Source organism: Xiphophorus hellerii, chromosome 2 (genome assembly GCF_003331165.1).
Source record: "Xiphophorus hellerii strain 12219 chromosome 2, Xiphophorus_hellerii-4.1, whole genome shotgun sequence".
Taxonomy (NCBI): Eukaryota; Metazoa; Chordata; class Actinopteri; order Cyprinodontiformes; family Poeciliidae; genus Xiphophorus; species Xiphophorus hellerii.
This window is the reverse complement of record NC_045673.1, coordinates 3170137-3180749: the sequence shown is the minus strand read 5'-3', so window position 1 is coordinate 3180749 and position 10613 is coordinate 3170137. Positions and strand designations below refer to the sequence as shown.

The 10613-nt window shown below is 37.3% G+C and overlaps 1 protein-coding gene across 5 annotated transcripts in view; it reads right to left on the bottom strand.

Annotated features, from left to right (window-relative positions):
- Positions 1-418: 418 nt before the first annotated feature.
- cbfb (core-binding factor subunit beta) overlaps positions 419-10613 on the bottom strand; it is a 42795-nt gene continuing 32600 nt past the window's right edge. The window contains exons 5-7 of one of the 5 annotated variants that reach the window (XM_032580570.1): positions 10350-10445; positions 8668-8737; positions 419-798 (exon numbers count right to left, since the gene is read on the bottom strand). In XM_032580570.1, the coding sequence (XP_032436461.1) occupies positions 8708-8737; positions 10350-10445 (126 nt within the window). In that variant the 3' untranslated portion in view covers positions 419-798; positions 8668-8707. Of the gene's footprint in view, positions 804-8666; positions 8738-10349; positions 10446-10613 lie in introns of those variants that run through there. The other 4 variants (XM_032580569.1, XM_032580568.1, XM_032580567.1 and 1 more) reach the window with 4 other exon arrangements.

Sequence of the window (10613 nt, the reverse complement as noted above, 5' to 3'; positions counted from 1 at the left end):
TTTGAACAAATCTAAATTTACACAAAGCAAACACTTCTTAACCCTCCAGCCTGGTAAATATGTCCTTGGTTTGCCTTTCTATAATTTTTTAAGTCTCCTATTTTTATCCCTCCCTCCCTTCTTCCAGCAAAGTGAACTTTGGTCTCAGAAAACAGCAGGTTTTAAGAAATTAAGTTGATAAAATGGAAGTTTTTCACAAGCATATCAGCAAACATGAGGTGTTGAAACACTGAAAAAATGCATATATATATATATATATATATATATATATATATATATATATATATATATATATATATATATAGATTTTAACATCATGAACTGTTGAAACCTCACATTTGATTCATGCTGTGAACGTAAGCCCTGACCGTGACCCTGAGCCACAACGACTTCTACCTTTTCTCTGCTCCTTCTTGTTCTCACCTCTTCCTCTTTCTCTCATTATCAACGTTTTGCATAAGTTCTCCAAATTAAGTCAAAATCTCAATAACTGTTCTTTTTCTTTCTTCATCCAAACATTCCTGCTTAAGTCTTTGGTTTCTTTTAAATCGTTTTTGTTAATTTTATATGTCCGTTTTTGTCTGCCTTCAAAAGTTTGAAAAATATAACAATTTTGAGGAATAATGCAAAACAACTGGCCAACGAGCGCGGTCTCATGCTGAGTGCGTTGAAATCGAGCAACAAACAAACAAACTGCCTCAGTTTCCATTTTTTTCTTCCTTCTTCCATCCTCAGCGCATCTTGTGTTCCATGTCAGCGTTGGCCATGTTTGAGCCAGGGCTGGGGTCCTGCTGTCGTCTGGACTGGGGAGAGACAGGGATGGAGGGATGACGGAGGAAAAGAGGAGGAGGAGGGCAAGAAATAAAAGAGGATGACGGCCAAAAAAAAGGATTAAAGAGAAAAGACAATAAATTAAGTACAGCATTCAAAAATGGTACACATATTGACTAATTTATAAAAAACAATTTGATTAGCATTTTTATCTCACTGTTTGACATTAAAGCTTTTGTATGTAACTTTTATTATTAGTTTTTCATGTTTACTGAAACCGTTCCCCCTTGCTCTCTGCGACACTGCAGTTAGCATAGCCTGCAAAATGCTAAGGCTAGTTAGCATAGCCACTGATGACAGCAGATAAACAGCTTTCCTGTAAAAGTAATTTGTTTCTCTTCCTTTAGCACATTTAGCAGCGTGTTCATAAGTTGATTGACAGCGCTAAGACTCTGGACTCTGATTGGTTGTTTTTGGTGCATTTCGTCAGACAGCAATAGTGGAGGAGATCGATCTTTTCACAGATTATCCATCTCATAGAATACTGTCAGGACATAATTATAATTCTAGCAATTACATATATATATATATATACTGCAGATGTTTCCTGAATTCAAACTAAGCATAAAAGAATTTGCAGTACCCTCTATTGCCACTAGATGGAGCCAAAACAGCTTTGAAATGCGTCGCTTACTCCTGTTTTTACACACTGATGTTATTTTAGTCAAGGTATCTGGTAGACAGACAAATACAGCAGCAGGCAGACAAACAGACACATAAACTGGCAGACTTGCAGGCCGACACACTCATACACACGCATACCCCCACACACAGACACGTGCAAGCACACCCCCCCCACGCCCACCCACACACACACACACACACACACTCACAAAGTTGATCGTTTGGTCATCAACAGAGGCCGTCAGCATGAGAAGACTTTTAAAAATATTTCCTGACTCGGTGTGGTGGGATAGTGTTTGCGAGGCCATGGTGTGACCCTCGGCTGCCGTAACAAAAATACTTGTGGTTGTATGTTTACACTGAAGTGATGGCTGGGGGGATTTGGCACGGCTCGGGTGATAGAGGTGAGAAGGTGCGGGAGAAGGTGAAGCCGGGAGCAGACAGAAATGCAGACAGAGATAGTGGAGGGGTTGCTTAGCTCAAGAGGAATGCAGTTTGTGTCATCTCAGTGACTCACCGTAATAGCAAGGCACTTGCAGTCACATGCACACACACTAACACACACATACACACAGACGCGCGCATACGTACAGTATGTCATGCTTCCATTTTCATTGCACGCAGCCAGACTGGCTCCTCAGTTGTTTAATAAAAACTGCTGCTTTTTCAGATATTCACATGTTGCTCAGTTATAGTCACATGACTCCTGGATCAAAGCAGAGTTGAAACAAACAACTTGCAATTGTTCAGCAGAGTATTATGTTGAATTTGTTTACAGTGATTTTTTTCTATTTTTTTTTTTGCTGCAGAAGACGGAGAACAAATCAGGGGAATACATAATACATAAGATACATACAGCAACACTTAGTTAAGAAATCCTAAACCAAGATGCAGAAATGAAGAAAAATTGGGGTCATTCTCTACATCAAGCAAATTCTTACCAAGTATTTTTGGTTCATTTTCTAGAGCAAATATCTAACTTACAAGTAACTTTTCAGCAAGATATAGGAGCTTATTTAAAAAAATAATTATTGAATATTCGTAAAGTGCTAGTTCCACTGGAATAGTTTTTACTTATGACATGGGAAAATGTCTTGTTAGAAGTGAAACATTCTGCCAGTGGACCCGTTTGATTGATATTCAATAATTATTAACTTGAATATCAATTCTGTTAAAACAAAGCTCATATTTCTTGCAGAAAAGTTACTTGTAAGTTAGTTTTGTTTTATTTAAAGTGTAATATGATATTTGCAGTGAACAGTATTAAGCTAAAACACAAAGCTCTCAATTTATCTCCGTGTTTACATTTGACCCTCGTCTATGGTCCAGTGATATTGGTCCTTATCAAAAGAAGGAAATTCTAGATTCAAACAGTTAAAAGTATCTTCCAGATTTCACTCCAGACATAAACTGAGGGGAGGTTGGAGCTGCAGCTCCACTGTGTTCAAACTTGAGGCTGTTTGATTGGGATGTGTCAAGGAGCCATCCATTAGAAACACATTTCAATGGGAGAAGTTCTCAACTTCATAATCTTTTCCATCTTTGCTTAGTAAACACTGACTCAATGGAAAGGTTCCTACACTTGAAATAAGATGCAATGATTAGAATCTGGTTTGAGTTTTATTTTTCCAGACATTCTTCTATAGATTGGCTGGATGATCCAACATGGCCTTCAAAAAATCCCAAAATCTCAAATTATCACCAGTCTACCACTTTACACAGAAAAAAAAAAATCATCCGTAAAAAACAAACCAAATCTACTAGCTACTGTCTCCATCTGAATAAAATGCCCTATTATTGAAACACTATAAAAATATGACAAAATATGAAGAAAGAAGCTGAAATATGCTCAAATAAGCCGTTGGATCAATTGGAATGTATGTATGATTGAATTGAAATCATATTTTTTGAAAAGTGCCTTTAGTCAACAGTTACATAAATAAACTCAATTGAACTGCTAAAGAGAGATAATGTAGTTACTGTTTGTTTCTGCAGGGATTAATAAAATAAGGGCAGTAAAACTGAAATAAACATTTATTTGACCACTGAAGTAAAAGAGGAATTTGACCATTTAAAAGTTTTGTTTTTATTCTATTCTCTCTTTTGCAGCTAAAATTGTATTTGATAAATGTCAAAATGTGTTATATCTATGATTTATTTAATTATCTGAATTTTTACATAAAGTGAACAAATAAGAACAAATTGGACCTTTATGACTTTAAAATGCCTGAAGGGTTCATTAGGTGAACAAACAAAATTAGATTGTCTTCTAAACTTCCAGCTAATGAACTGAAAATGAGTGGAAAAAGTGTCAAACTCAATGAAGGATGAAAACCTAGGTAATGTCTGCACACCTCTCTGTCTAAAAACTAAAATAAAAACATCTGTACAGAATGGAAACCTCATTTCCAACTGAATTTGGAAAAATAAAACCATGTGGATAGTTTGTAACTTGTGTTTCTGTCTCCAATTAACGCTTAAAAAAGTTGTAAAATTTCAAAAGTACTGTTTATGTATTTTTTTGTTTTTGGTCAAGTGCATCAATAATTCAACTCAACTATTTCCTGTTATTTTTCGTGTTGGAAAGTCTGCTGTTTTGAAAGGTGGTTTCAGGGATCTTCTCTTTTTTTTCCCTCCAGGATTCATGGAAAGCAGAAATACTAAAACCATTAGGTAGAAGCTAATGACGTGTGTTTGTCTGCTGAGTTTAGTGAAGCTTTATTAAAATGTGACACAGAGAGCCTGAGTGTTTGTGAAGAAGGGAGTGGTCTGTGCTAATCATCGGGGCCGGAGAGAGCTTCTCATATTGATCCGAACACAAATGGAAGCCTGCAGGGCCACGACGGGCTGCTTAACCGCAGCTCAATACTCAAAGCCTGTGGATGTATGTGTGTGCGCATCGTGACGAGATCGGAGTAGATTTGCTGTTTCTGCAGGTTTGTGCACCTGCAAAGCGTTCGAATATGTTTGTGAACTGGAGTGTGTGTTTGTGTGTGTGTATGGGGGGGTCTGATAGCGATCAATACTAATGATATATTAATGCTTTCAGTGCCAGCTCATCATTTATGGACAAATCTCTTTCTGCAGAGTACTTGGATGTGTGTGTGTGTGTGTCTGTTTACATCTGATTATATTCATGTGGATTGAAAATCTACAACACTTCAGGGGTCCAATAGCTTTTAGGTACCTGACTGCTGAATGTTTAAATAGTTTGATGCTTAATATTTTAGCGAGAACAACGCAACGTTTACTGAAGAGGACAGAGTGAAATTAAAAAGCTTTCATCTTAATCTATAGCTACATCATCTATCACTATGACAGCTACCTTCTGACCTTGGTTGATTGGAACATCACTGCTTTTAGATTAAAAAAAAAAAAGTAAAATCTGCTGAAATGACAAGACTTCTGCTTTAGTAAGCAAAAGAGACGTTAATATTTTACTACAAGTCTAAAAAAAGTCAAAGAACTTCTTGACCTCTTAATTTTTCTGCATAGATTTTATTAATCCAACTACTTCAAAGAGAAATGTTAACATTATAATTTGTTTGACCTACATTTTTGAGCTACAGAACGATTAAGTTTATTTTATCAATATAGTCTTGATTCAATCCTTAGACATAAAAGAAAAATTGAGATTTCAAAATTCTGGGAATGGAAACGTAGAGGCAGTAATCAGTGAGATTTTCTGGTTGGTGTGATGAGCACTAGAGGATATATCATCAGATGTTTCAATAAAAATTTGCATATGAAATGTTATCTGCTGATGGGAATCTGCTGGTTACAGGAAAGCAGAAAATAAATAAAGACCACATCAATTATTGCCTTTCTGGTCGAAAGCAAATCTGCTTCCCTGTCTTTGACTTTCCTCTGATGGAAAGGGTTACTTTGTCTTTGAATAGCAAACAGTAGAGATAACTCGATCAGCCGCTAACAAGACACAGAGAGTCACAGAGAAACAGAGACGCATAGCGAGGTGGAGCGCAGACCACAGAAATGCAGAGGCCGAATCTGTGCAACTATTTAGCAAAACTCGTCAGTCACACCCAAAGAAGAAACTCAGAGCAGATCTGCAGAATCTTCCTGCAACGTCTGGCTAACACTCTCCGAACCCATCTACTTCATTTTATTATGTTGGATAACAAATCTTGATCTGATTTAAGATTTAAATTCTTCCGTGTCCAGCTGTAGATTTTCTAATGTCAGAGATTCTACTGTTTTTAGCTTAAAAATGTCATATTAATCCCAGCATGTTTAACTACCAACAATCAAAAATAGATTAATATTTAAACCTTCTTAAAGTTATATAAGATTCTCGTTCCCTTCTTCTGACACTGATAAAGTTTCTATAACCTTCCTTATGACTAGTGGCTTATGGTGCTGACTGTTGTTATAATGAAGGCCTTTGAATGTCTGAGTCATGGGACACATTAAAGCCAAACTCCCACCACCATCTACAGTTTGCTTGTTGTTCCAACTGCTCTATAGATGAAGCGATAAGACATTCCCTGCACACCATCTTGTCCCTTCTGAAGACGAAAAACAGTTTCACCACGATTCCTTGATTTTCTTTTCACAGTATGATCCCACATCTCTCACTTTGTAGCTCGATTTTGGTTTTCCTGTGAGAAAAAGTACAGATAGCAGCCAGTAAGACCAAGTACTCTGTCAGACTGAGCACAGGAGTTCCTCAAGGATGTGTATTCAGTACTTTACCCTTTACTGTGCTCACACTTGCTAAGTAAGCACAAATAGTTAATAAAGTTAACTAATAAAACAAGAATGCAAGGACTTATCAGTAAAGATGAAGATACAGAGAAAAGCTGAAACACTTAAAAATTTGAACAAAACCAAAGAATTAATCTTTAAAATGCAGAAGCATGGTGTTTACCAGTATTTGTTCTTGATTGGCTCACTCTAATACACTAGTGTACAGGAGTCCAGGGTGAACTTATGCTACGTTCACACAGCAGGTCTCCATGCTCAGATCAGAGTTTTCTTTTTTTGCCTGATCGATCACATTACAAATTAAGTGCAACCGCAAACAGAGGTTTGTGAAAAAGTGTCTGAGCTCTGTTTACAGAAGAAATAATGGTCAATCAATCTTAAAGTTATTCAGCAATTGGAGCTAGAATTGGACAGTATCGTCACAATCATCAAAGAAGATGAAGGAAGCTAAGAAAAATGGAATCACAACTGCAACGTCTGTAGAGAACTTTGTTTGAATGTGCAGTTGGAACCAGAAGTGGTGGGATTGTGATGTGATGCGCTTTAGTGATACAGATTTCTTTCATAATTATAATTTTAAGACATTGTATGAAATCGCCTCTGGCTATTTCTGGTCCAAAACTATGACTCATGTCTCAGGACAAAAGTCAGAAAAAGGAGACGTCCACATTGAAAAATGATTGGATACGTATCCGATTTAATACCACATCTGGCTTTCTGGGGCTGAAAAGATCGGAATTGGTCCGTTCAGACTGCCATGAAAAAGTCAGATATGGGTCGCATTAGCCTGCTGTGTGCCCTTAATGTCTGTTGGTAAGGTCAGGGAAAAAATTAAGTACCCCAGTTTTTCAACAACTCAAACAATTTTTAGCTGATTTGTTTTCTGTATGACTTTATCAGTTGTTCACTTAATTGTTGATGATTTTTTACAGTGTTGCCTTGATGCGCTAATTTGTTTTCACAACTTTCATGAAGTCCCACTACATCATTTCAGCCAGGTCTGGACTTTGACTGGGCCAGTGCAACACTTTCCTTTTGTTGTGAATTTGTTGCTGTGTTGGGGTTTATGTTCTTTACAGTTGGGATTACCTTCAGATAATCTCATATTTCACAATAAAACACTTTGGTATACAGAGGGGTTCATGGCGAACTCAATGGTGGGGAAAAGTATTTGTTCTCCATTTTGTTTTTTGGCACATTAATGTTTCAGATCAACAAACAAATTTCAATATGAGACAAAGTTACATGAGTAAAAAGAAAAAGCTGTTTTAAATGGTGATATGATTTATTAACGAAACCCTATGTTTAAAGCTAATTACCACTGTTGCTAAGTCAATAATTAACTTTTATTCATCACTTCTTCTTTGTGCGGTTTCTCTAGCCAAACCCATTCAGTATTACTGCCAGACTTGTAAAATGGATACATTCGATTGGCTGCTACTTTTCCTGTTAAGCCCAAAGAAAGCAAAGAGGGTGTGTTTTTTATGTGGGTGAAGTTGATGTTGCACACACTCAAAGTAATGTAATCAAGTGCCACAGGGTAGGAGTAGGTGTAGGTTTATAACACTAAGGAATAGCCTGGGGTTAAGTTTTATTTTCAACCGTTGTCTTTACGGCACCAGTAACCCTGATGTAAATAGGAAGACCTCTGAGAGCCGTTCTGTCATTTCTCCAGTAATAGCTTTACCCTTTGGGCTCTACAAAGGACAAGCCTGTGCTGCACAAGCTAAACCAGAACTAGTTTTACCTCAGTCAGAGTGCAACATCTATCTTTATTTGAGTAATTTAATATTTTTCAGAAGGTCTTCCTCCTCTTGACCTCCATGTTGGCTCAATGTCACCTTAAATTACTGCATGTCGGCATGACGCCATATTGCACTCACCCTCGATTTGGACACTTTCTCCATTGTTAGATGCTGAATGTGTATCCAAGCAATTTGTTGCACCAAATCTAAAGCTTTTGACACACTGCAGATTTTTTTAGGAGGTGATGCTGCTGGTTTTATTGATTTGTTAGAAGAAAAAAGGTTTTCTTATTCTTTCTGAGCCTCAGGGGAGAAACATGATATCAGTCAGATGAAAGATGACCTTCAGAGAGCAACTTTACTTCTTTCCTTCTTTAAAACTGCAGTATTGTTTCTCATCAAATGGCCTCATTTTCAGCTAAATTTAATTATTTACAACATAATAAAAAAGCACATTTTATACACATACGTACATAAATGCATGCACATATTTGAACAGCAAACACAAACAGGCAAACATACAAACACACACATATGGAAAATAACGGACAGAAACATGAATGCAAAGACACGAACAGGGCACTTTGGCACCCACACACACACACACACACACACACCCACGCACACACACACACACACACACCCCCACCCACACACACACACACACACACGCGCATGCAGACACAGAAGGTGGTTTAGTGCATGACAGTGTGATAGGTGGTGAGAAGTGAAGGACACAGACCCTGTTCTTTTCTGCTGGCTGTCTGTCTTTCTGTGTGTCATCAGTCCCAGATTTTAGAAACCACAGGGTCCTAAAAAATAAACAATTTGGTGTTCATTCGAAGGGCGTCAGCTTCGCATCGATGCCTCTGATCCCCCCAAAGCCTTGCTGGGAAAGTGAGGTGACTTCAGGTAATCATATGCAGTCAGAGTGCCTTTTAAATCGTACAACATAACAGTTTTAGCAACACTTCATATTTCAAAACAAATGAAGTTTCACAATTTTGAATAAAAGAATCTGAATTTTTACATGTTTTTAATTTTTTTTAATAATACACTACTTTCCTTTCTCAGGCTTTTGGGGAATCTGACAAAAACTGAATCAGTCATTCAATAGTTCAAAAAAATTAAATGAGATTATATAGTCAAACTGATCATGCACTAAACCTACAATTTGGAATAAAAAAAAAAGAATAATTTCATGAAATAAAGCTAAGGCACACAAGCACACATCACACAACTCGGAGCCATCAAAGCGCTAAGCAAAGAAAGGTGTGCTGTAGCTTTATTATTGTCTGTACACATATATAGGCACCTTGCTAAAGTATTCACACCTTAAACATTTTCACATTTTGTCACATTGCAGCCACTTTAGTGTATTTTAGTGGGATTTTATGCGACAGGTCAACTCAAAGTAGTGCATAATTCATATAGATTACATTAAAATACATGAACAAGTTTACATCCAGGATTTTTCTGTATATGGGTACATCTATCTCCACACAGCATGATGCTGCCACCACCATATTTCACTTTGGGTTCAGGGTGAAGCGCAGTTTGTTTTCTGTAACACATATCATTGTCTATCTGGTGTTGAATGTTTTACCTTCCTCTTGGTTTGATAAGCACTTATAAAACTCTTTTCAAATTTAAATAATTTAGCAGTATACGGTCAAAACTTACTTTGATTTGACTGACAAAGTAATATTTAAGCGCACAACCGTTACCGTAAGCTTCTATTTATGGTCATCTTGAGTCTAGAGGGCCATATGAAGGATGGGAGTGGGCCGGATTTGGCCAGCGAGCCTCGAGTTTTACACAGTTGATGTGGACCAAAAATTAAAATCTTGCCTTCATGTGACCAGAGCACCTTTTATCATGTGATCATAGATGAATGCATGATTTTGATATTTAAATAACTTAAATAAGGCACTTTTGTAATAGTCTATCACAGAAAATCTCAATTTTGTTTTTGCATTAAAGTCTGAGTTTGTACCGTTCACAGGTTGTTCCTTTGCAAAGCTTTCACAGCTTGATGAAAGATGAGATTATTTTTAGTCAAAGTCTTGCAAACCCAGCCAGAACACATGAAATGGACCAGAGTTCTGCTAGAGATTAGCAAGCTTCATGAGAGTACACACGACGAGAGGGGATTTTTAATCTAAGCTCATCTTATTTAACTCCAAATGAAACAAGCTTTCTGTATTTTACATGTTATTCAAAACAAGATGTAAAACATACATATAACTGAGCCTTCATATAACTACTGAGCCTTCTCTGTTGGGTGTGGTTATGGGCGGATGTGAGTCAACAAACAAATATAATATTCATGGATATAAATCCAACAGTAATTTACACGTTTCTTTAATTTCTGTTTGTCTTGGGAGACTCCAGACCTCTGAAAACACACAGACCCCTCTTCACCTCTAAATCCTCTCGGTGTGATCGGTCTCTGTCCTCAAAGTCTCTGGTTCTGCGCCGAGCTTCCTCAAATGCTGCCTGAGCCAAAGCGTCCTCTTGCTGCACACAAAAACCAACAAGTAGTGATCAAACTTCAAAACAATCAGAGGTCTGGGACAGAAAAAGGTAAAAGTGAGTGAGAGGGTTTCCTACCTATGAGGGGCCGTTTAGGACAAAATTTACGTTTTGTCTCTCACACACTACCAAAAACTCTCGCATACTCCAAAA